The following is a 26,604-nucleotide window of genomic DNA, read 5'->3' on the forward strand; positions in this document are numbered from 1 at the left end:
TTCTCCTCTGTAGTGTCCTTTCCGTTTGAGTCACAAACTGAGTGTGCAGACACATGCTGACAGAGCAAGCACAGAAAGGTGATGGTTAAGAAGCAAACAACTTTATCTAGTGTCCCTAATTTAGTGAAGATTTTTAAATAAAATAGCAGACAGCCTACTACTAGTGTGGCTGCACAAAATTCCAGGCAGTTGTACACAAATATGAAACATTTTGTTCAAAACATTGCTCTTGTTCAAGGCACAAGAAAATTCCTTGCTAGCCAGGAGAGGAATGTTACAATTCTGTTCCTTGCATGTGAGGACAGACAAACCAGGAATAACATCCCTACATATGACATTAAAAATCTGTGTTTGTCATGGCTACATTCCCATAGGAAGGAAGCTAAATGGAAAATTTATTTGACAAGGAAGCACAGTCACTCAACGAAGCGTGTTCGACAGATAAACAATGTAGTTCACTAATGGACTTGTCAGAACATCTAGAGTAGGGATGTGGAATATGTGGTCCTTGAGATGCTATTTGACTTCATCTTCCATCATCCTTCATCATCAGCTATGCTTGTTTTGCTGGGTAGGATGTATTGGGGTTGCAGTCCAACTATAACTACTATATGTTTCCTGTCTGTTTCAGGTGTCCTTATTTTATTAGTTAACATTAGAAAATTCATTACCAGTCCCTTCAGATATTTTTATGTTCATATTGGAAAAGCTTGCATTTGTAATCTTATTGCTGGGTTCTGATTTAAATGCTTCTTGCCCAACTTGCAAGAAATGTCATCTTGGCTTTCTTAAAAAAACTGTAGTTTAGAATAGGTTTTACTCTTTGTATGACATCATAGTTGTTATCCTTTCATAATCTACAGACTTTTGTGAACTGACTGACCGCATTTCCATGGTCACATTAATCCCTGATAAGGAACGTGGAAGTCTAGCTGTGTGTGCTAGCTTATTGGACAGATTAGCTCTCAGCTCTGAATTTTCTTCATGCACATCCTGTGGCTCTCTGTTCTGTCTGACCTTTCATGCCACAAACACCACTGTTAAGAGTTCTCTAAATACTTCTAGTATATTTCTAGAATACCTGCAAACTGCTTCTTTACTCTGTGGTGTTCCTGTGATGTTTGGTTGGAATTATAGGCTAGTATCCACCATTGCTGATCAGGCCTTCTGACAATAATCTTCTGTAGAATATTCTGTTTAGTTTTGATCTTTACGAAGTCTGTCTGTAGATTTAGTGATTACTTCTGGTTGCCAGATTGCCAGGGAAAAGTTCACTAGTTCCAGATGTGCTGCATGTGCCCATCCCTGGAATTTGAAGGACCAGTCCTACAACTTTCACCCAACGTACCCTCTAACTTTCAGTTCCGCTGGGCAGGGCCCTGCCTCTCATGCGTGACTTTGCTTCTGCGCGCACAACTCTCTCCCCCCCCCCCGGTGCAGGGTTCCATCATGACCAGAACCTAATGGAATTGCTGTGCAGAGGGGGAAGACAAAATGTTTTTTGTCCTCTAGTGCGCTTTTAAAAAAAAAGAACCTTGCAGAGGGCTCTCTCTCTTTTCTTTTTCCTTTGGGTTTTGCCTGATTTTATTTATTCATTCATTTATTTAATTAATTAATTTAGCTATCAATTCGACTTGTATGCCGCCCGCACTCTGCAAAAGTCTCTAAGTTTTGTTAGAGTACATATATTTTCCATTTAATCCCCTAAGCTCTCCTCGTTCCTAAAATATTGTCTTAAGTTGTGTAATCACTGTCTTCAGGTGTTCAATAGATAGAAAACAATAAAACAAATGTATCTGCCTGCAGACGTCTGTTCAATAAAAAGAAAAACTAGAGGATATTCAGAAGAAGGGAGTAAGTTATATAGTGTGCAAAATATTCTTCTGGGCCATGCTGGACTTAACCCTTTTTGGGATAAATGCTAGCTGTGATGAACGCAACTTTCTGTCTCTTCCCTCTCCTCCAAGAGGTCTGTAATGTTCGGTAGGACTCTTGGGGAAATGCTGGTCTCATAGTTTCTGACCTGACACCTTTCTTTTTTAACAAGAGTGAAATAATCTGTTTTTAGTTGGAGTAAGTATCAAACTTTTTGATGATAAAAATAACTTAAAAATTTAAATACTTAAAAAAAAGTTAGATGCTTGTTTGATAAGTCAGATACTCAGCCTAATTTAATCAGTGTTGGATTGTAAACCCTGATTGTAGCAACCTCTGCTTTAACTCAGTATTGTGAATATTTGGGGAACAGTCACCCAGCTACCATATTGCTTTGCATGCACCCTGTCTCATTTGATTTTAGAAGCTGAGCAAAGCTGGGCCTAATTGATATTTGGAGAAGACCACCAAGGAATACAGAGGTTCTGTAGATAATCCTAGGAAAGAATTCTAAATATTTGAGAACTGCTTCTGAATAGAGTTGTCATTGTTGGGTCAGATGGGAGTGAGTACAGTGGACCCTCGACTTACAGACGGCTCAACTTACAGACTTCTCCGGCTGCAAAATTTAGATTCGACTTGCAGCCAGAGAATCGACTTACAGACCAGAAAAAAAACAAAATGGAATAAAAATAGAATAAAAACCACTGGTTATGGGATTAATCAGTTTTCAGTGCATTGTAGGTCAATGGAGATTCGACTTACAGACTTTTCGACTTGCAGCCACCATTCCAATACAGATTAATTCCTTAAGTAGAGGGTCCACTGTAATTTTAGTGGAGCTGAAAGCCATTTTCCACATTTGTCAACAGTCCAAGTGCTGCACTCTCAAGGGGGAGAGGTATGGTCATGGAGGTTAATTTTATTTAATTTGTTGCTTTTATTGTTATTTGTAAAGGTGGCTGTAGCGTCTTTGTTAATTGAAACACAGATTTTGCTTTACAAAAAAAAGGCTTTAAAAATTGTTTTACCCTTGTGACCTCTAGTGGCCAAATTCTTTTAAAAGTTTTCCCAAAAAATTCGGGAGGGTCTAAGAACATGTCAATATTGTCAGTGTCCCTGGAATTTTATGGGTATACAACTTCCTCCTTCTGTAAGTCTTCTGAGGCCCACAGCCATACATCATGGCTCTTTTCCTGGGAGGCATGCTGAGGAATCAAACTCTCAGTCCCTGCCTCTGCAGCTTGATGCTCCAATCTATGGAGCTACTCAGCTCAGTAATCCAAACATTCATGTATTGCTCTTATGCTTTGAGTTTGATATTTTCATAGGGAGGCAATGCTTGCTTTCCTCCTTGCTCAAATTGAGAACAAGGAATGTACATTATAATTCAGTAATGTTGCCGTTCCTGGGCTTTCTGTATGCTGAAAGAAAGCAGAGTAGAATTTCAGCACATCTCTATAGCACAACTATCTGTGTCCATACTAGTTCTGCCTCTTACACCTTCTCTTAAAGGGATGCATGTGTTACATTTCTGAAAGATGTTTACCTCTGTTAAGAATATAGCACCAGGGAAGCTATTGGGAGCAGAGCGTTGTGAGAGGATGTTTGAGTGTAGCCTTAATAAATTAAAACTTCCTCTAATTATGCAGTGAATAAAATGATTCAGTCAGGAACCTACAGAGCAGATTGAACGACAAGTCTCCCTCAGTAGACCACCCCTTATTTGTTCGTTTACCTCAACTGGCACTTGCTGTCTTAATCTTTCACTCAGAGACTCAGGTGATAAAAAAGAATAAAACATATAAGTTTATTCACAGCTCTTACGTAAAAACAAACATCTTTGTAAAACTATTAACTTGTTACATCACTGAACGTAACTGGTTAACCAGCTCCATTACTGACTAAGTGACCAGTTACATAGCTGACAAAACAGATCACTCTGTCTTCAGGTTCTATTGCTAACCCGGACAGAATCCGGGCAAGAAAAAGAACCTGAGGCAGAGAGGGAACCCAGGGCTGCTCCCGAGTTGACTGACATCCACCCCAGTCCGAGACGTTCCCTCCCAGCCAAAACCTCTTGAAGGCATCATATGCACAGTATAGGTTGCAGTATTCCAGCAGGAGCTTTCATGCCCTTCTCAGGAACGGTTTCCTTCACATTCTGCTGACTTCAGAAACATTGAGAAGGGATTGAAGAAAGGGCCACAACTCTGTGGTAGACCAGACCTCATGCTTTTCATATAGGGCAGTTCGTACTAGGACAGGTGAATAAATTCAAGGCAAACTCCACATGTTTCTTGAGTGGGAAGTTCCCCAATATTTACTAAGACTTATTGCTACTTCCTGAATATGTTCAAGGTTTAGTGTAATAAGGTTATGAAGCCCTGCTTGCTGCCAAGTGTAGGAGCTTGTCTTTCCCTCATTTTGTTTGGCCTCCTGCTCAGTCTCTACTGGCAGAGGGGATCCTGTATCCTTTCTAGAAAGGGCACCGCTGTGTTAGGACTAGTTCACTTTAGTTATCAGCAAAAGTCTGTGGACCCCTTTATGTATATATTTTCAGTGCTGAGGCAAAATATTGTGTTTCCACAATATTGCCTAATATTGGCGATACAGCCTACTCTCAAGCCACTTGCGATGGGCTTCTAAATGTCTTTGTTTACAAAGCTGAGCAGATAGCCCATCAAATGGATTTGACACTTGATTAGCCAGTGGTGTTTGCTGTTTGTTTCAGGCAAATGTCCCTCAGTGGGATACGGTTCTAGATACTACAGTATTGAGTTTGAATTCTGGTTTGTGGATATTGACCAAAAATGTTATAGCTGAGTGCTGTCACAGAACAGGAGTCTCGTTATGTTTTTCTTTTCAGAGGTTCTGTTCCTCAGTATTGTGATGTAAGGAGGAGTGTCTCAGTTCTGGTGTCAGTAATCAGGCTGCAGTTAGATTGTTTTACTGCTACAATATGAATGGGGAAAAGTTCTCATTCATACTTCACAAGAGAAAAATGCTGGCTACATGAAAAATATAGAATGTTCTGATGAAATGCTAGTCTGTTGTACTTGAACTATTACATACTCCCGTTAATCTGTCTTTCTTTCTCTCCCTCCCCTGCCAGTTGCTGGCTCCAGCTGTTGATTCAGAATGGGAGACAAGCCTATTTGGGAACAGATTGGTTCCAGCTTTGTACAGCATTATTACCAGTTATTTGATACAGATAGGACTCAGTTAGGCGCAATATATGTAAGTAATTGATAAAAGAGAGTTGTTTCATTATTTTCATTTGCTCACATTCCTCATCCCCCTCCCCCATGTTTATTTGTTTACTTTCTGCTCCACTTTTCTTCTCTTTGCTTTGAAACATTTGGGAATATCTGATGATTATTCTTAACTCCAGAAGAAATACTGTAGACACTGTTTAGTTACTTGTATGGAACTTTTATTATTTACCCTGCACTGATATACAGGCTGCTTTATAGGTCTGGGCTTGTCCTCCAAATGACATTGTAAAGTAGATTACTACTATGAAATAAAAAAGGATGTTAGATTATCAGTATGTCTCATAAACTTGGAGGTTTTATAAAATTTGCAAGCTGCAAGCAGTTGCTAAGGAAGAAGTGCTTAATTTAAGAATAGGCCCTCTAAAACATAGAATTATATTTAAAGATAAGTACAGTGGCGCCTCGCATCACGACGTTAATTCGTTCCAGCGAAATCGCTGTAGAACGAAAACGTCATGATGCAATTTTTAAAAGCCCATAGAAACGCATTAAAACCAGATTAATGCATTCCTAGGGGCTTCAAACTCACCGTCCAGCGAAGATCCTCCATAGCGCGGCCATTTTCGCTGCCCATGCAGCGAGGAATCCGTGCGAAAACACAACGGGCCGCCATTTTGTTTACCTGGCGGCCATTTTGAAACCGCCAATCAGCTGTTAAAAAAGTCATCGCTTTGCGATGATCGGTTCCCGGAGCAGGGAACCGATCGTCACAAAGTGAAATTCCCCCATAGGGAACATCGTTTTGCGATCGTTTTTGTGATCGCAAAAAGTTCGTCGTGATGCAATTTCGTCGTCAAACGGAGCGCCCGTCTTGCGGGGCACCACCGTAAACATAATAAAGTTAATGGAAGGAATTTGTTCTGTCTTTCCTATCCCTTGAGGCTATGTATGCCCCCCAAATATCTCTTGTGGTCTAGCAAACTGCTGTTCAACAATGTGGAATTGGTTAGGAGTGGGCAGCTGTTGAGGGAGGAGCGAATTGCCCACAATTTGGCTTGGAACCTGAGATATTTAAGGAATCGCATGGGTGCAGAATTTCTCATCTGCTGCTACTTCTCAGCAGCTCCATGAACCTTTACTACATTGTTCTTTCGAGGAAAGCCCCTCAAGCTAACATTCTTTTTGTGAGGAATGGCAATGCAAGCTGGGAACATGGGTGTTGTAGTCCAGCACACCTGGAAGATGTTGCAAAAGGTAGCAGGGAAAGCTAGTTGATGTTTGAGCTCGTTGATCAATGCAAATTAATCTGATCTCAATTTCTTATTCATCTCATAAGAAGACATACAGCAAATTGCTAATTCCTTTTTGGTCAAAACATAAACCTCAATTTTGGCTTCAATGCTTTCTGTCAGAAAGTATGTAAGGTTTTGCTTTGCTTCTCACTTCTTTGCTTTACGAGCCTTTAAAAAAGAGGCGAAGTTTATTCGTTCATTCAATCTTTGTTGCAGTCATTGACCAGCATAATGAGGATAGGATACAAACGGTTGATATGCCCATTACAAACTCTATTTAAGCCATAACTCAAATTGAACAGCAATCTAAAATTTAACAAGTAACCTTACATTGATTCTAAAAAAAAACAAAATATAAGAATCCAGGGCGCAGTGAATAGAAAAGAAGAGAAAAGAAAAGGATTCTACAGGGTTAAATAAGTATTGTGACTCTTAACAGTTAGTGTATCTATAAATAAAAGGTGCAATCATAAAATAATTCCAAGGAATTATAGATATACACACACATATATAATGGCATTAATCCAGTATTAAATACTATAAATATAAATACTAGTTTATGATGCTAGTCACCACCTGGCGAATTTTAATTGCTGCCGCACAGAACCTAGCAACATTATATGTTGTAATACATATCTGACAGCAACAAGGAGGTATAAAATTGACCTGAGCGTCCTGGATATTTATGGATTGTTGGTCAGATGAGATTAGTTCGAATATCTCTATAAAACGAACATTGAAGGAGCACGTGCTCTGTTGATTCTATGTGGCCAGACCCACAGGGGCATTGTCTCTCCAAGTAGGGAATCCTCCAGTATCGACCCTCAAGGAAGCTGAGGGGAGGGCATGACATCGTGCCAGGGTAAAGGCCCTCCGATGGTTTGGTATCTCAAGTTTGGATAAATATATCGTAGGGGAGGCAAGATACCTACTGGATTCATTGATAATAAACGTTGGAGATCTGGCTAAATCCAGTTTTCGCTCTGTGTCTATTACTTGCTGTTTAATGAGCGCATTGGCCTGATCATATCCCACACTGAGTAGGAGACCTGGGGAAAAAAACAGGAATGAAATTTTGGATACCACAGCCCTTTTCCAGATGGACTTAAAATCATCTCTTAAGGTTAGTGGGGCAAGTCCCAAGGGTGAAGAGATAATCTAAGCCAATAATTAAGGATAACCACCCACACCCTGGCCTCCATTTTCATAAGGCCCAGCTCTAGTCTCAGAGTGGCATTAGAGAAACATTTTGGAATTTGTAGGGCTGATTTTATAAATTTGGATTGCACAAGCTCTAGTGGTGCAAAATTGGAAAGGGGGCCTAACTGGGCTCCATAGAAAAGTTGGGCTATTGACTTGGCTTCAAACAATTTAAGTGCTCCAGGTATATAGTGACCACCTCTTGACTTGAGGAATTGAAGTACTGTATAGCCAATGCACTTCTTTATGCCACATCAGCAGCATGGTCCCCATGGGATTGGGGAAGTTTATTATTTTTTCTTCGTGCCATTTAGACAGTATTTGCAATGGGAGGAAAGCTGTTTCTTATTTACCTTAGGATTCAGGGGTCCATCAATGGCATGAGCACCAATATCCCTCATCAGTTGTGAAGCCAAATAATTTTGCGATTAGTTTTCTATTTCAGTATGTAGAATGTCTGCAAATAAAAGCTTAAAGTCTATAACTGACTTTAAAATTAACATTGTGTGGATTCTGTCTGAATTTAATGTTTAAAAAGAATAAAAAAGTGTTTTGTGATAAGTATGAAGAAGTGTTTGTATTGGCCTGGAAACTTGATTGGAAGAAAATGAATTGGTTAAAGTTATCCATAGAGCAACCATAGCACTATGCATGCAAGAAAATGAAATGTATTTTCAGAACATTGAAGGTTTGAGTGACTGAAGGCAAAGGAAATCACAGAGGGGATAGGTGTCTCTGCCTGTTCCAGACTATGATATGTCAGGAAGGGATAGAAAATGGCATTCTCGTCTAGCATTTGACTCCTAGAAATACATGCAAGATTTCTAATTATACTGGGTACCGGTAGTTCATTGTAGAGCAGTGGTTCCCGGCCTTGGATTCCCAGATGTTCCTGGACTAAAATCCCCAGGTGCCTTCATCACTAGCTGGGAATGGCTGCATAGGGGCCCCCATTACAACCTGACTTTTATTACATAAGAATAAGACATACATTTTAAACAAACAAAATAATTAAATTTGGCCCTGAGGGCAGGGGAGATTGTATTTTGTGTATAAGAGATCAAGTCAAAATATACGAAGCATTCTGTGGAACAGCAAATTGTCCCCATGCAATATGACTATGTAATAAAACTATGTAAAGCCAGCTAGTTTGATCTAGTTGGGATGTCTGTTATGAATTGTTTGTAGGATTCCAGCTGGTTTGGGGATTGAATCAGTTAGTGCTCTGCTGACATGATAGAAGTTTATTCTTTCATAGTTCTTTGTGTAGTCGATTGGAGCTAAGAACAATTACTGTTTCCTTTACATAAAGCAAAATCTTCCAAGCAGACTATGATTGCTTTTTTTGATACTGTTGTTATTATTTCAGATAGATGCCTCATGCCTTACATGGGAAGGACAACAATTTCAGGGCAAAGCAGCAATTGTTGAAAAACTCTCTGTAAGTTTCTATACTAGTAACTATTGCTTGGTAAGTTTTCTCTCCCAGCTCTTAAATGTCCCCTCTTGAAGTCTTTTATGCAAGCCAGGTTCTAATTTTATTTGCGTTTCAGTATTCGTTGCACATTCCCCAAAGGGTATGATTGCTGCCTCTTTTGTGGTGTCTGCTCCGATGTTTTACCAACAGTTTCTTAACCATATTGCACTAGTGATAGCAGGACCTTTAGATGGCACATTGTCTGAGTGTTATACTAAGCATGCTGTTGGCATACCTGTGACGGTTGGAGTCTTTACAACGAATCCTGCCTTGCTTGAGAACAGTAGTTGAGAAAGGATTGTGCCATCTGGTAAACATACAGAGCAAATCTGAGTAAATATATTGAAAGCAACTAATGTAATCAGTTTTGATGGAGCTGAGAAATGCATCGTCCCACTTGTAGTAGTGTCTTTTGAGTTGTTTTACAGAGCTTTGTTCATTATGACCACAATAAGGCCACAGCTTTTTGGGAGTTTTGGCAACAGAACATCAACTATCATTGCTAGATCAGTGTTTTTTCCCTTGCTGCTGCCTTGCAGCTATGCAGGATCAGGGGCAATTTTCTTCTCACTTATAGTGCTTTAGGAGCAGTGGAACATACCACTGGATTGTAGCCTCAGTATTCAGCTGCTATATACTTAAAATAAATGGGTGTATTATTGAATTATACTGCAGACAAAGTATTGGTTGCTGTGTTGTGCTCTGGAGCCCCAATAATAAGGTTTTAGTTTAAATCTACCTCCCCATCACTGAATACCATTTCTTCTTGTCTTCTATTCATTAGTTGAGTTTTTTAAAAAGCTTTTGGTGAGCACAGCAGAAGTCAGTCATAGACAAAAAAAAGTAGCAATGAATCTTTCCCAGAGGGTGAAGGGTCTTCCTTTTTTTGCCATGAACTTCCAAACTGTAAGATTCTGTGCATTTTTTGTTCCTGTTACAGAGCCTTCCCTTTCAGAAAATACAACACAGTATCACAGCGCAAGATCATCAACCTACACCTGATAGCTGTATACTGAGTATGGTGGTTGGGCAGCTCAAGGTATGTACTGTTCCTAGCCGTATGTCCTCTGAAATTGAGTTTTTAGGGCTCCATATGCCCCAGTTCAAATGAAAATGAACAAACCATGTGTCGCGACTGCCACCTCCTCTTACGTCACCACAAGAGATGACAGGCCACGATCCTTCTCACACACACACAGTACTTCGCTGCCACCAACCATACATAAACCTGACACTTCAGACGATGTATGGATTTTAAAATAAAAAGGATGATTTATTGATTACAGAAATAAAATGAAAATCACTGGGTAAATGAATCACTTATCAAACTATATTAACAGACCTTCACCCTGCACAGTTCTTAGTTACTAGACACACAGTTACCTAACCTATACCTAACCCTCTCACTCTCTCACTAATTCCCCAACAACCAACCCTCAACAACCCTCATCTCTCCTTGTACACCCCCCTTATATACACAAGCTCCACCCCTATAAGACCCACCTCCTGCCTTGCCATAGGCCAGGAAACTCCAGCCTTAGCCAAGACAGGCAGGTGACGTCATGGCACACGTCACATACCTTCCCCCTTTAATAAGTTGTTTTGTGGGGGAAAGCTAAGGTGCTTTTTCCCCAAAACAACTGCAACAAACACACAGCATTACATTTATTACACACTTTAACACAACTACAGATATACTTACACTTCCTCTATACAGGTAAATAAAAACATGCAAAGCAAAACATTTATCATACACAATACATAACTTTTTAAACACTTTACATTGCCATATACCATACACAGAGTCCATAAGTCCTTTAGGTGTCGTCTTCTGGTCTTCTGGATAAGGCGTCAGCCACACAGTTTATAGTCCCTCTGACCACCTTAACCTCGAAATCATAGTCCTGCAAAAGAAGCGCCCACCTCATCAGTTTACTGTTCTGTGATTTCATAGTTCGCAACCACGATAGAGGTGAGTGATCAGTGCACAAGGTAAAATGTCGACCCCAGATGTAAGCCTTCAGCTTCCGGATCGCAAAGATGATCGCCAAACATTCTTTCTCGATGGTAGAAAGATTCTTCTCCCTGGGAAGCAACTTCTTGCTCAGGTACGCCACTGGATGTTGGTCTCCGCTGTCATCCTGTTGGCACAGTACCGCTCCCACACCGGCATTAGACGCATCTGTGTAGATGATGAACTCTCTGTTGAAATCAGGAGCAGGCAGCACTGGATGGTTGGTTAGAGCATCTTTCAGCCGTCCAAACGCCATCTCGCACTCTTCCGACCAGGAAACGCTGTTGCTGCTCTGCTTCTTTGTCAGGTCTGATAAAGGTGCAGCAATCTCACTGAAACCGGGTATAAACCTTCTGTAATACCCTGCCAGACCTAGAAAGGACCTCACTTTCTTTTTAGTGGTAGGTCTGGGCCAATTCACGATTGCTTCTACCTTGGCCTCTAAAGGTTTGATTAGGCCTCCTCCTACTATGTGACCTAGGTACTTCATCTCTGAGTTACCTAGGTGACACTTACTAGCTTTAACAGTTAAGCCAGCATCTTTCAACCTTTGTAGCACTAACTCTAGATGATGTAGGTGATCTTGCCAGGTGTTGCTAAAGACCCCTAGGTCATCGATATAAGCTACTGTGAAGTCACTATGCCCTTTCAGAGTATGGTCCATGAGCCTTTGAAACGTTGCTGGTGAGCTTCTCAGGCCAAAACTGAGGACCCGGAACTCAAACAGGCCAAATGGACTACCAAATGTGCTTTTCTCTTGGGCCTTAGGATCACTTCTTCCTTCAATCATCTTACTTATGTCATCAAGCCTAGGCCTAGGATAAGCATCAGGTTTGGTTACTGAAGATAGCTTGCTGTAGTACACACAGAACCTGACACTGCCATCCGGCTTGTCTATTAAAATTACAAGGGCTAACCAAGCGCTAGATGAGTGTACAATAATTTGATCGTTTAGCATTTCGTCTAGCGTTCTGCGAATATTGTCAAAGTAACAACCTCTTATTCTATATGGTGTTACAGACTGAGAAGCATTCCCTGTGTCAGTCCTGGGTAGCATTCCCTTGTCAACACCAGGTTTGTTTGAGAACACTTCTTGAGGTTTTGTAACCAGCGCTCTACAACTATTCTGCAGTTCTCTGGATAGAGCAGGGCTGATCTGCACCTCTTGTGGATTGAACTCTTGTGGGCCCCTCCCTTCCCCGAAGGGCAACCCATGTTCCTCCTTATCAGCCTCTTTTATTGCAAACTGCACATGGATGGTCTCTCTGTAATAAGGCTTCAGGGCATTTATGTGAATGACCCCCCTGCCTAACCTTTTCATAAGTTTGGATATATGAGAGGTTCCTAAGTCTGTGATTGTCTCAGAAGGAAAACCCATCCTACTCCTGTAATTCACTAAGGCTTCTGCCACAGTCTGGGTCTCTATAGTTAAAATAAATCTGTTCCCCCGCTTAGTGGCATTGGGCATTGGACCTATGATATCCACCCCTAGACGTGTAAAAGGAGTTGAAATCACTGGTAATGGGCATAGCTTTGCTCTGGTTTTATCACAATTAGAGCCCTGTCTCTGACAAATATGGCATCTTTGACAGAAACTCTTAATATGTTTACCCATATCAGGCCAGTAAAAGTTTTGGGCTATTCTTTGTTTGGTCTTGTTGATCCCCATATGAGCTGAGAAAATGTCTGCATGTCCCTTTTCCAGAATCATAGGGCGATATTTCTCAGGCACCACCAACTGTCTCTTAACTTCAGGCCCCCCTTTTGAAATATTGTTCAGTTTTTCCCTATACAGTAAACCACCCTTGATAATAAAACGTTCAGGGCACTCAGGTGATAAATCTTTATCAGTCACCTTTGCAAAACAATCTTTTAAGGTGGGATCTGCTGTTTGTTCCTTGACAAAGAGGCTTTTCTGAGGTATTTCAACTGAGAATGCCTCAGGTTGTGGTACAAATTTCTCTGGCTCTTGAGAGTCATTCCCACTACTGGCTTCACTTTGTACTGATTGTGCACGTGTTACCACTAGGGCACTCTTGACATGCTTTGTTAAGTCATTACCAATAAGAAAAGGGGTAGGGATCTCAGAAGACACCCCCACTCTCCACAGTCCCTTCCAACCTTGATATTCAATTTTCAAATCAGCTACAGGTAGTGAAACTAGTTCTGACCCAATCCCTTTCACAGATAGAGTCTGGTCAGCAATCATACAACTTTGTGGTACTATGTCTGAGTGGCATATGGAAATTTCAGAACAGGTGTCTCTCAAAGCTGAATAGTCATTTTCAAAAACTTTTATCCTGTCCCCAGCAGATTCCAGTAAAGCAGCATTGGTCTGTATGTAATAACAATGGACAACTTCAGCGAGAGGTAGCTCCTTCAATGTATCCAATTCAGAGCTCCTAACTGCCTCTGCCTGGGTTTCCATGACAACAGAGCTTTCACTAGAAGAAGCTTGAGGTTTACTCTGAACACAAAATACAGCCTTTGCTTCTTTTACATTAACTTTCTGAGGTGGAATTTCTTTATTTTGCCTTGTATTAAAACATTGTGCCGCAATGTGGCCTTTCTTTTTGCAAATGAAGCAGATTCTCTCCCCCCATGAGCTTTTCCCATCAAATCTTTCAAGTTTCTCTTTTCCCTCCAAAACTTGTTTACTGTGCTGGCCCTGTTCTGAGGGCTTTTCACTAAAATGGCCGCCTACTTTAGTCTGTCTCTGTGCTTGTTCTTTAGAGAACTTTGGGTCCCATGTTTTCCTCACACTTCTCCCCTCATAACAACTAGGACCCCTTATTTGAGAAATAAAATCAGCTATTTGAGCAGCGTTTCTAACATCAGTTGGTTTTCGTTCTTGAACTAAAAATTTAAGTTCCCCATGGAGTAAGGAATAAAACTGCTCCAGGCCCACAACATTTTTCAATTCCTGAAAGGTTTTTACATTCTCCTGTTCAAGCCACCGATCCAAACACTTTTCTAGGTTAAAACCAAGTTGGGTATAAGATTCCTCTGATTTTTTTGTAAGTTTTCTGAACTTCTGCCTGAGATGTTCTGAGTTAATGCCAAAACGATTGTAAACCATTTTTTTGAACTCTGAATAATCTTTACTGAGCTCAACTGGCATATCAGCATACACGTCAGCCATTTTTCCACTCAGGAGAGACCTCAAAATTATCATTTTCTCTGTTTCCCTCACAGAAAAATCAGCACAACTTCGTTCAAAGATTTTAAGGAAATTTTCAGGACAATCCCCCTGTTTATATGTAGGAAATTTCTTCAAATCTGATTTTGATAACTGGCTAGGTTCAGTACCAGAATCTCTGTTGTTGTTGTTGTTTTGGTTCAGTATCTCCAATTTCCTAAGTTCAAAAGTCATCCTCTCTCTCTCCAATCTTTCTTCTCTTTCCATCTTCTCTTTCTCTAGGGCAATTCTTTCCCTTTCTATTCTTTCCTCCTTTTCTATTTGTCTCATTTGAAATTCATGTGCCTGGGCTAATTGAATTTTCTTAATTTCTGATAACTGTTCACCATTAGCTTCTTCCTGCACTGAGGCAACTCTTCCCTCACCATTTGACTCATCCCCAGACCAGTCTGACATTGCTTGGTCTCTTTGTTCACTCACTTCTGCCATTTGACTGCGCGTGAGAGGCATTTTAATCACACAGAAGGCTCTTTTCTATTTTCAAGCCTCTGTTTAAAACGTCACTTTTTTTTTTCCTTTCCTGTGCTAAGGTCTGACACTCTCTAACAGGGTATATCAACAGATATGGCTAGGCTTGTTACTGTAGTCTCTAATGGCTTCTGCCCCTTCACTGGGCCTCTTGCCAGATTTAGAGCTACTTTAATTTTTTTTGCCCTTGGCTCTGCTTTCAAATCCACCACAGCTTCACCCTCTCTCAGGTTCTGTAGTTCACTAGGGAGATTCCAAATCTTCGCTGCCCTTGGTCTGTCTGTCCCTTCAGAGTTCTCCCAACTCTGGACTCTCAGATCAAGTCACAACAGCCTTCTATTTTGGCTCAATCTCCCTCACAAAATGGACCTTCTAGAGCTCATAAGTCAGTTCCCTCACTCTGAAGTTTAGGTGCCTCTCTACTAGATCTGCTCCCCCCTGGAGACAAATCCTAGAGAGTTACCCACACCCCACTTCAGGTGCTCCTAACTGAAATCCTTTTGCTCTGGTCACACTAGCCAAGGCTTTTCTGGGCAACTGGGCAACTGGACAACTCGTATCCCACACGCTGGCACCAGTTTTGTCGCGACTGCCACCTCCTCTTACGTCACCACAAGAGATGACAGGCCACGATCCTTCTCACACACACACAGTACTTCGCTGCCACCAACCATACATAAACCTGACACTTCAGACGATGTATGGATTTTAAAATAAAAAGGATGATTTATTGATTACAGAAATAAAATGAAAATCACTGGGTAAATGAATCACTTATCAAACTATATTAACAGACCTTCACCCTGCACAGTTCTTAGTTACTAGACACACAGTTACCTAACCTATACCTAACCCTCTCACTCTCTCACTAATTCCCCAACAACCAACCCTCAACAACCCTCATCTCTCCTTGTACACCCCCCTTATATACACAAGCTCCACCCCTATAAGACCCACCTCCTGCCTTGCCATAGGCCAGGAAACTCCAGCCTTAGCCAAGACAGGCAGGTGACGTCATGGCACACGTCACACCATGGTTTAGCTACTGTGAATAGACTTTGGGTTCAAACCTGTCTCCATTTCCATGTTCTGCAGTTTGGTCAGACCCAAGTAGGAAGAGAATGAGAACACTGGGAAGAAAGTATATACGAGCTCAAAGCCAAGCTGTGGTTTGATAGGTTCTGTCAGGCCTAAAGTATGAAGGCAGGTTGTTCAGTATGCAAATGATAAGGTTTAGTCTGGTCATGTAAGTAGAATGGCTGAGGAAGAAGCAACTGCTAAGTGAGATAAGCTTCCTGCTCAGATCGGTTCTTGCCATAGTCATTCCTTCTGGTCTGTTTCATTGCCTTCAAAAAGACTAAAGTAAAATCGGGACACACTTTGCTTGTGTGGCAAGGGTCCCATGCTGTTGGTGGTGGTTGGTTTGGAAGAGCTATGTTTCAACTAGCTTAGCATTCAGAGATAGAGCTTTTGCGTGCAGCCATGCCCTGCTGTGGCAGGGGATCTTAAAGAGAATCATCTGGAAGGCATCAATCTCAAGAGTCTTTATCTTGCCCTCTTCTGGGAACTGAAATGTAGTTGCGATTAGGTAGCATTACAAGGGTATTCTCAGAAAGCTTAGGCTGCCATTTAGACAACCTGAAGTAGGATGTCAGGCTACACTTTAAAGCCAGGCATGTTGAGCCGTGAGCTAGACCAGTGGTTCTTAACCTTTGTTACTCGGATGCTTTTGAACTGCAACTCCCAGAAACCCCAGTCAGGACAGCTGGTGGTGAAGGATTCTGGGAGTTGCAGTCCAAAACTCCTGAGTAACCCAAGGTTAAGAACCAGTGAGCTAGACCACTGTAAGCAAAAAGTGCAGTCTTCTGTTGTCTGCTAGGAATGTAAAACCAACAAAGAGATATATAACTCTTCAAGTACAAATTTAATGTGTGAGTAAGCTTTCATGGACTAGTGTCTGTAAAAAAAGTATATTGTGAAAAATTATTTTGTGAGACTTTGGTTTTGATGGTCATCCCTCTGGAAATTGCTATGAATGTGGAACAATTGCAAAAGTTAAAGCTTTAAAAAGTGCCTTATATGTTCCATTCTCCATTTTGATTCTTCAGTAGCTTCTTCCTTGAAAGGAGTTTGAATAATATTTGTTATTTTCAATTTTTATTACTGTTGACCTCCTTGAACACTATTTTGGAGTTATTAAGATCAGAGACACATTGAATGAATGAAAGAAAACATGCTAAAATGCATTCAAGCTGTAGAATGCTTATGAGTTTCTAAATGAGTATAAACAACAGTAACAAAGAAGATACTAGATTCAGCCATTTATTTATTTATGTATTGAAAATATTTTTATTCCACCTTTCTCTTTTAAAAAAACCCCGAAGGCGGCTTACATAATTAAAAAGACAATATGTAGAAGCTAAAAACAGTACGTATACAATATTAAAAATGAATCAAACAAGTATTACATTAAAAACAGTAATAAAATCAGTACTAAAACACATTTAAAAGAACAGAGCACAACCATTAATTTAAATTAATTCTCAGCCCACCAGTTATTAAGGGAAAGTCTGCCAGAACAGAAAGGCCTTCGCCTGTTTGCGGAAGGACAGCAATGATGGGGCCAGCCTAGCTTCCCTTGGCAGGGAGTTCCAGAGTCTGGGAGCGGCAACAGAGAAGGCCCTCTCCCGTGTCTCCATTGAGAAGACCTGTGAGGGAGGCAGGGCCGAGCGAAAGGCCTTCCCTGATGGTCTCAATGCCTGGGCAGGCTCATAGAGAGAGATGCAGTCTTTTAGATAGATTGGACCCAAGATGTTTACGGCTTTATAGGTTAAGACCAGCAATTTGAATTGTGCCTGAAAATGGATCGGCAGCCAGTTCAGCCGCTGTAACGGGGGTGGGTGGGTGGGTGTCACAAGATCTCTGTAATCAGTCCCAGTAAGCAGTCTGGCTGCTGCATTTTGGACCCTCTGGAGTTTCCAAACCCTTTCCAAAGGCAGCCCCACGTGGAGCTTATTACAGTAATCCAGTCAAGATGTAACTAGGGCTTGTGTCACCGTGGGGCCAGATCAGCCCTCTCAAGAAACAGGCACAGCCGGCACACTACTGTTAACCGTGCAGAGGCACTCCTGGCCACTGCCAGAACCTGGGCATCCAGGCTCAGAGAGGAATCCAGGAGCACCTGACCAAGCTGCGCACTTGCATTTTCTGAGGGAGTGTGGCCTCATCCGGCACAGGCTGCTGCAACCCTGTTCTTTGATCTGCATCTCGACTGGCCAGGAGCACCTCTGCCTTGTCTGGATTGCGTTTCAGTTTATTCACACTCTTCCAATCCATTACTGACAGCAGACGCTGGTTTAGAGCCAAAACAGTTTCTTTGGATCTCGATGGGAAGGAGAGGTGGAGTTGGGTGTCATCAGCGTACAATGATGCCTCGATTTACGAACTTAATCTGTTCCAGAAGATAGTTGTAACTCAAAATGGTCGTAAGTCGAAGCACCATTTCCCATAGGAATGCAATGAAATGCGATTAATCTGTTCCGGCCATTTTTTGGTTGTATCTCGGGTGCCGGATGCAAGTCGAAGCATTTGTTCCCATAGGAACTAATGGGAAAGCGGTTAATCTGTCCACTACCACTAGGGGGAGACTTTTTAAAAAAACACACACTAAGATGACAGGTTTAAAAAAGGGCAGGAAAGGAGGGAGGGAACAATGGGAAAAAGAGGAAAGAAAGAAAGAAGGTCATCACTGGGGCACACAGACCCCTCAGACAAACGTTTGTACCTTCCCTCCAGTTAATTTCTGACTTATGTATTTTCTATTCTGTTGTTGTATTCTGTTTATTACAATATGATTTATGTAATTTTTTGTTTTTTGTATTGTTTCACTGTTTTACTATATTGGAAGCCACCTAGAGTGGTCTTTTGGACCAGATGGGCGAGGTATAAATCAAACAGACAAACAACTAAATAAATAAATAAGCACAAACAGAGAGAGGATAGAGAGAGGACAATTGGGGGAGGGGAGACTTTGGAGTCTAAAACACATTTTAAACCCACACCTTTTAAACCAAACAGATTTTAAAACAGAGGAGAGGTCACAGTACACAAACCTTAGGAGCCACAGAATTAAAAAAAACATTCTAGGAGGGACAGAATGCTACAACTACACACTGCAAGACCCACCAGAGCACAGAAACATAACCCCCCAGCCCAAACCCACGGTGCAAAAACCCTGTACATACAGTGCTCACCCAGAACAGGTAGTCTCCCTGTTTTAAAAAAGAAAGTCAAAAAGTAAAAAGCAAAAATTCCCAAAAGCAATTTTTTAAAAAAAATGCAAAAAAAAAAAAAAATACAGTACAGTACCAGGCAGTCCAAAGTCTCTCTCTGAACCCACACTCTCTAACCACTGGGGCGAAAGAGCTACGGAGAAGCAGCCTCTTCGCTGACCAACGGTTAACTGAAAGCAGTTCAAATTCCCTGCCTTTTTTCCGTTCATAACTCAAAGCACAGGTTGCAAGTTGAAGCAAAATTTTGCGGCCGGGGCTGGTCGTAACTCGAATTGGTCGTAAGTCGAGGCACCACTGTACTGGTGACATCGAACCCCCAAACTCAGAAACCTCTCCCAGCAATTTCATGTAGATGTTAAAAAGCACAGGGGACAAAACATCCCTGAGGGACAACACAGGCCAAAGGCCAGAGTGTTGAACAGGAGTCCCCCAGCACTACCCAGTGGGTTCTCCCAGGAAGGACCAGAGCCACTGTAAAACAATGCCTCTCAAGTCCCACCCAAGAGAGAGAGCCCATAAGGATACCATGGTCGATGGTATCAAAAGCCTCTGAGAGGTCCAGCAGGACTGACAGGGACACACTCCTTCTGTCTAGTTCCCGGCGTAGGTTGTCCACCAAGGTGATCAAAGCAGTCTCCATCCCAAGATCAGGCCTGAAGCCAGATTGAAATGGATCTAGATAATCCGTCTCATCCAGGAACTTCTGGAGCTGAGAAGCCACAACCTGCTCTAGCACCTTGCCCAAAAATGGGATATTAGAGACTGGTTGGTAATTATCCAGTACTGTGGGGTCCAATGAGGGCTTTTTCAATAATGCTCTTATTGCTGCCTCCTTTAAACATGCTGGGATGCTACCCTGCTGCAAGGAGGCATTCACTACTGTCATATGTAGCAGAATTCCAGCAGAAGAATATGCAGATCTTTTTGTATGTAGGAACTACTGTAGGTGGAAAGAATTCAACACAAAGGTTTAGTTTAAGTTCACAGGTGTTCTAATATTGTAAGTTTTTTTACACACCTTTCCAAACTATTTTTTTATTTTTAGTCTAACAGAATAAAACCAGAAGAGCTGGTAGCTTCATGACAAATCACCTACTTTACATATTAAAGGTCCCAGCTCCTAGTGGTGTCTCCTACAGTTAAAAAAATCTCATGTAGAAAGGGCTGGGGAAGAGCTTCTGGCACATGTAGTGGATAGCATTATACTTTAAATGCCAGTAGTTTGACTTTAGGTAAAGCATGTTCATATGTTCAAAACTTAACAGATGGGGCATTTTCCCGCTGCAACACCCCCCCCCCCCCCGGCTAGGATTAATTTCAAGCCAGCAGATAGCTGGTTAAGTGTTTGCAAGTTTTATTATAATGAATTAAGAACATGCCATTATAGGAATACTTCCAGCAAAACAGTTAAAGAAAAACAATCTACAGTTTTAGCTAAATTATTTTTTTGAGATAATGATGAAGTTTGTATTACTAATAAACTTAGAACTGCAGTGCTGGAAGAGACCCTATTGATCATCAAGTCCAGCTTCTGTTAAGGAGGCAATGGGGGAATTGAAGTGCCAACCTCTGGCTCTGCACTCAGAGATCTAAACCACTGAGCTGTCCAGCAGTTTAACTTTGAATCTTACTTTTACCACCTCATTATAGTTCTTTACCTGTGCATCATAAGAAAGCCTAAGCTTAAAACATAGTGAATATATAACAGAATCCCACAAAAACACAGGCATTCTGTATTTACAGACTATAACATTAATGGCTTCTTTCCTCTTCTGCTCAGGCAGATGATGACCAAGTTCTAGGTTTTCATCAGACTTTTTTGTTGAAAAGCTTACAAGGTGCGTGGGTATGCACCAATGAAGTCTTCAGGCTAGCACTCCACAATGTTTAGCCTCTGCTTCTCCTACCTCTGATCTTCACAGTGTCACTGAGTAAGAAGTCCTCTACTTGCTCCTGTATCATAGTTGACCTTTGCAGTCTGAACAGCATGAGCATTGCTTGTGTTATCAAAGCAGGGTTGCAGAATGAGAACCCATCTTCAGATTGTGGCTCATGAAGTCAGCAGGGACAATTTTCTATTAGGAAGGTGGTATTGCAAAACTAATTCAGATTAACTGTATTTTCTATTTGCCAGCATTTGCTTGCTTAACACATCCTGGACCTAATATTGCTTCAAAATCTGGGATGTTTGTGTAGCACACTATGAATGCTTGCCTCCTTATGTTTGTAGCAGTCAGTCTTAGCTACAGCCTGTAGGTGTATTTGCATTTTTCCTTGCAGATTGAGGTAATGTTCTGGAGCCAAGGTCCAGTTCCTCTTTAAGGCACCATAGACTATGTAGCAAAGAAATAAATAGCCAGGCCTCTGCTCCAGAAACTTACAATCAAAGTTACAAAAATGTTAAGAGAATGGGAAAGAGAAATGCCCAAGCAAATAAGGGCAAATAAGAACACAGTTGAAAATACACAGGCTTCTTTTCAACTAAGAGGAAAGTTGCCCAATTAAACCTAAAATTAGAGAACAGTTGGATTTTTAAAAAGGGTTTGGCCTGGTGTGTTTAAACTGCAACTGTGGATGTATTTGTGGAGCATGCAGCATGAATATGTGGCTACTCTGCCTTCTCCTGATTTTGTTGCTGATATGCAAGGAAAAGACAGGTTGCTGTTTTGGGAAACCTTCAGTAATAAAAGGATTTGCTTCTAAAAAGCACTTCTGTATATAATTCTGCAGAGCTCTTGTGAAGATGCTTTCAAGAAGCATTCTTTCTTATTTCAGGCTTGGAAAAAATGCCATTCCTATGTAATGTGTGTGTAGAATATGGGTTTGTATTTTTCTTTGGACATGTAGGTTTTCCAGGATTCAGGAGGCTACCCACTGGATGCATTTATTTGACCTAACAACAGATGTGCCAGAGTCTTTATTGGTGACTGTAGGAAAAGATACTATAAAGTTTAAAACTGGTTGTTTTAAAGCAAAGGCAATACAGATAAGTTGTAGGTTTTTCAGCCTGTTTGGCCATGCTCTGGAGAACGTGGCCAAACCTCCAGAACATGTCCAAACAGCCGGAAAAACATACAATAGCCATAGGATCCGGGCTGTAAAAGTCTTCGAGAATGCAGTACAGATAGTTTAGTTCATGGTGACAGATGGAAACCACATTTTCATCCCAGGTGGTAATAAAAATAAAGATTTATCCCAGCAAATAGCTAATGTCATTGTAATATAGCTGGAAAAGCCTTTTATTGCTGCTTTCGAAGGCATTCCTTTCTTATACTAAAGAATGATTATTAGTAGTTATGGGGACATGACACTTCTTTATAACTGTATCCTCTTATACATTCTAAGCCTTAGGCTTAATGTGTGAGCAGATCAGGTTACAACTATAACTTTTCTAGTTGTGTGAACTAGAAAAGTTAGGCCTGACTTCCTCAAATGTCAAGAACAACTTTACTAGTTCACACAACTAATTATGATATCTAATTTTGTAACTGGACTATACTTGGATGACCATAGTACTACTGCCTTGGTTTTGTTTAAAAAGTGTTTTAATCCCCAGAAGCTTATAGCCCACAAACATTCAGCACCATAGATATTATCTATAATCTAGCATTAATTGTAACTGATATTTGTTATTTGGGATCACTTCCCAAATTTTTGTTAGCTTGATTATTGTCCCTGCTGTAATAATTCTGTGTCACTGAGACTGAATAGTGCATGTCAGAAACATCTCTTTCTCTCTCGCAAGAGAGAAATGTTATGTGTGAAACAGTTAGCTCCTTTGAAGGAATTTGCCATCAGAAATATATTTGTTGCCATGCAGTGCATCTAAATTGTTTTTTATTCTATCTTCACAGGCTGATGAAGATCCTATTATGGGATTCCACCAGATATTTCTATTAAAGAACATCAATGATGCTTGGGTTTGCACCAATGACATGTTCAGGCTAGCATTGCACAACTTTGGTTGAGACAGCATCTCCGAGGCACCTGTCCATTTCTTTTTTCCTCCTCCTTACAGATATTAATCACATTCATGGAACATTCCAAATATCATACACAAACCTGCAACACCATGGCAAGCCAGCGAGACCTGTGACATGTCTTTCCGAAGAGTTTATGTTGTGTCACTAGAAGAGTTCCTTGTGCATGATGTTTGGAAGTTAGACTTAGCTGCATTTGACAAAGGAAGTGTGTGTTTTACCAGCATGCCTCGGGAAGAATCCTAATACAAAAGGTTGTGTTTCTGTACTGACAGGTTTTTCTAATAACCCAAAGAAGTAAAAGGAAAAAAAAGAACAGCAGCCTGAATCCAGTTCAAATATTGGGGTTTTTTTTTTGTTGTTCCAGTGTTTCACTGCTATATTAAACAATAAAACCATGCAATTTTCCTAACAGGTTAAATTGTTGAATATTCAGTCTGTAACTAGTCTGTAACCTCTTGTCTTGTATATTCAATCCTTTATCTTAATACCTGGCCCTGGGAATACACAGCTTGGACATAATTATAGAATTTTTAAAAATTTCTATAGCTGATAGAATCATAGAGTAAAGGAGTTGGAAGGGGCCTATAAGGCTATTACATACATACATACATACATACATACATACATACATACATACATACATACATACATACATACATACATACATACATACATACATACATACATACATACTTTATTGTTACGGCATCGAGCCATAAATAAAAATAAGACAAAATTGAATGCAAAACTTCAGAAACTGGCATGCACTACAAAGAGCCATACCAGACAAACGAAAAAGCAAAACATCTAAGACAGCAAATATAGCAATATAAGACCAAGATTTATGAGTTTAGCTGTCTGTTCTGACTACTATAGCATGCTGCCCAAAATTTTGCTACCAGTTCCGTAGTATTCCGATTTTGGTCAATTAACAATTGGTTACAATAGTCCGAGTCCGATTGACCTGCCATATCTTTTAAGAGAGGTGTAATATATTTTCCTTGAATCTTATTACGTATAAGGCTATTGAGTCTAACCAACCACTTGTTCAAGGCAGGAAACAACCTAAATTTGTATTGCTCTGTTGCCAATTTTAAAATGCAGATTTTTTAATTACAGAAGATTTATTGATTACCACTTTCAAAGTGTAAATTTACTAATTGCTTTTAATATCTAATAGATGCCTTCCCTCTCCCTGAAAAATCATAGTATAAATCTGTATTTTTGTATACATTATTGGATCATTATACTGAACTTTTTTTTCTTCACTCTTGTATACAAAAATACTGTACCATGCATTGGGGAGACCATGAATAAAAGTGGCAGTCTCGTATATATTACTGGCAAGCTTCCCTTCTGGGCACTAAGCTTCCTAATCTGACATATTCATGCCATTTGCTGCTTTTTTTGTCCAAGAACTCAATCTGTGCAACACTCATTAGCCTGAAATGCTTTTACCTTGCTAAAGCATGTTTCAAAGCAAGCTATACGTTTGGCCTGAGGCACTGATAACTACACTTTTTATGCTTGCTTGTATTTTACATTGCGGAGTGTTCCTAATTGTAGTAGGTGGTAGCCATCAGCAACTAATAACATTGTATCAATAATTAAATAGTGCCAGTATTCCTAACCTGCTGGGAAAATTCTCTAGAAAATATTTACAGCTACAAAGCTAATTTATTGGGGGTAGCTTAGGAGAGGTGGAGAACAACTATTTTAAAAACTGCCAATAACTTATTAAGAGATTTATTCAGGTACTTATTAAAATGAGTTGAGCTGCCTTGTATCTGCTGGGAACAGAGTATTAAGATACTTTCAGAACTCTAAGCAGTTTCCAGGGTGTGCTGAGTACTCAAGGTGATACTTCATGTTTCCAAATGTGGTTGAATAGTTAGAAGAGGAGATCCTCAGTGTGGTGTAGTGGATAGAGAAACAGACTAGTATACAGGAGGCCTGTGTTTGAATCCCAACTCAGCCATGGAAGCTCACAACAGGTATGGAACTTGTAAAAAGCACTCCTTATATATCTCACAAGGTTACCTCTAAGGTGTGCGGCTGTGCGAGCACGTGCAATTCCATCTCCCTCTGTGCAGTTTTCCTCCTTCTCCACACACCCACAGTGAGCATTTTGAGCCCTTTTGGTTCTGGTTGTGAAGAAGCCCCAACAGGCAGGTCTGAGTCGCACACAAGAGGGGCAGAGCTTCACCCAGCAGGGCTGAAAATTAGAGGGGACATTGCTCACTTTCCTTGACAGCTCTATTATGGTTGGTTCCAACTTGACAGCTTACAATACCAAAAAATTATAAGAGAGCTAGTACAATATAGCGGATAGAGTATTGGACCAGGACCTTGTGTCAGATCTCTGCTTGGCCACGGAAACTCACTGAAGATAGCAGACATCTCAAAAATCTTATTACAAGCACCATAATTTGGAAGCAGTTTGACTGCACACAACATCAAACAGAAGAAATATCTTTTTTTAAACTTCTGATTTTCAGTTATAGTTTGAATTTAGTTATCTTGGCATTTGGTTTGTTAATTGAATATACCATGTCTACCTAAGGCAGCTGTTGTCCAACCCAGCTTAAAAGGCAAACAGAGGCTGGCTTGAATTTGTGAAGGTTTGTCCAGATACAGATGTTCATTTCTAAAGCCATTTCATTGTGCCATGTCTTGATTTGGAACTTGTATAGGCCTTAAGAGGGACCCTGTTTAATAGCCATATTAAAACAGAAATGCCTTACCAAAAATTCTTGAAATAGGAGTTTCATGCTTTGCCTGAAAGGAATCATTACTCTTTGGCTAAGTAAATACGTGTTTTTTGTCATCCATACAAAGGGAGTGATGGTTATCCATATGCAACAAATCATACTGACTTTGGACTCCCAACATGAGCATGTGGCATTCTATTATGAACTTAAAGGAGGTGCATGAAGACAAGACAGTTTTGTTAGCCAGGTGGAGGATAATAACAGGATATACCCTCCCCAAATCAAAGTGGAGGAGAAAAAAGTTGATCCAGCCTGCATTGCTCAATGGAAATGACATGCTTCATCAAGAAATAAAAAAAGGAGGAAGAATAAGAATGTCTGATCTGGGAATATAGATGACTGCTCATTAAATAAATGATGTGAAATACAGTGGTACCTCAACTTACAAACGTCTCCACTTGTGAACGATTCAAGTTACGAACGACTCCGAAAAAGTTGCTTCAACTTGCGAACGGAGCCTTGACTTACGAACAAAAAAACTTTCCTGCCCTTTTTTACCTAAGTTCAATTAAAAAAAAAATCTCCCCCAGTGGTAGAGTACAGATTAACCGGCTTTGCATTAGTTCCTATGGGAACTAATGCCTCTACCTACGAACAGCGCCTCGACATGAACAGAAAACAGCAGGTACAGATTAAATGGTTTTCAATGCATTCCTATGGCAAAGTTTGCCTCGACTTGCGATCTTTTCGAGATACGAACACCGTTCCAATACAGATTAAGTTCGTAAATTGAGGTACCACTGTACTCACTTTCCATTAAAAAACTAAATATGTTGTAATATAGGACAGATCTGCACTCAGCAAAATCAAACAGC

At 40.6% G+C, this 26,604-nt stretch overlaps 1 protein-coding gene across 3 annotated transcripts in view; it reads left to right on the forward strand.

The window, feature by feature from the left end:
• The window catches only part of NUTF2 (nuclear transport factor 2), a 29,589-nt gene extending 6,153 nt beyond the window's left edge, over nucleotides 1–23,436 (forward strand). For all 3 annotated transcript variants that reach the window (XM_078380385.1, XM_020810989.3, XM_078380384.1), the window contains 4 exons: nucleotides 4,991–5,115; nucleotides 8,955–9,026; nucleotides 10,003–10,101; nucleotides 22,890–23,436. In XM_078380385.1, the coding sequence (XP_078236511.1) occupies nucleotides 5,017–5,115; nucleotides 8,955–9,026; nucleotides 10,003–10,101; nucleotides 22,890–23,003 (384 nt within the window). In that variant the 5' untranslated portion in view covers nucleotides 4,991–5,016 and the 3' untranslated portion in view covers nucleotides 23,004–23,436. The remainder of the gene's footprint in view (nucleotides 1–4,990; nucleotides 5,116–8,954; nucleotides 9,027–10,002; nucleotides 10,102–22,889) is intronic.
• The last annotated feature ends 3,168 nt before the right edge of the window (nucleotides 23,437–26,604 follow it).

The sequence above is a fragment of the Pogona vitticeps genome, chromosome 10 (assembly GCF_051106095.1).
Source record: "Pogona vitticeps strain Pit_001003342236 chromosome 10, PviZW2.1, whole genome shotgun sequence".
NCBI lineage: Eukaryota > Metazoa > Chordata > Lepidosauria > Squamata > Agamidae > Pogona > Pogona vitticeps.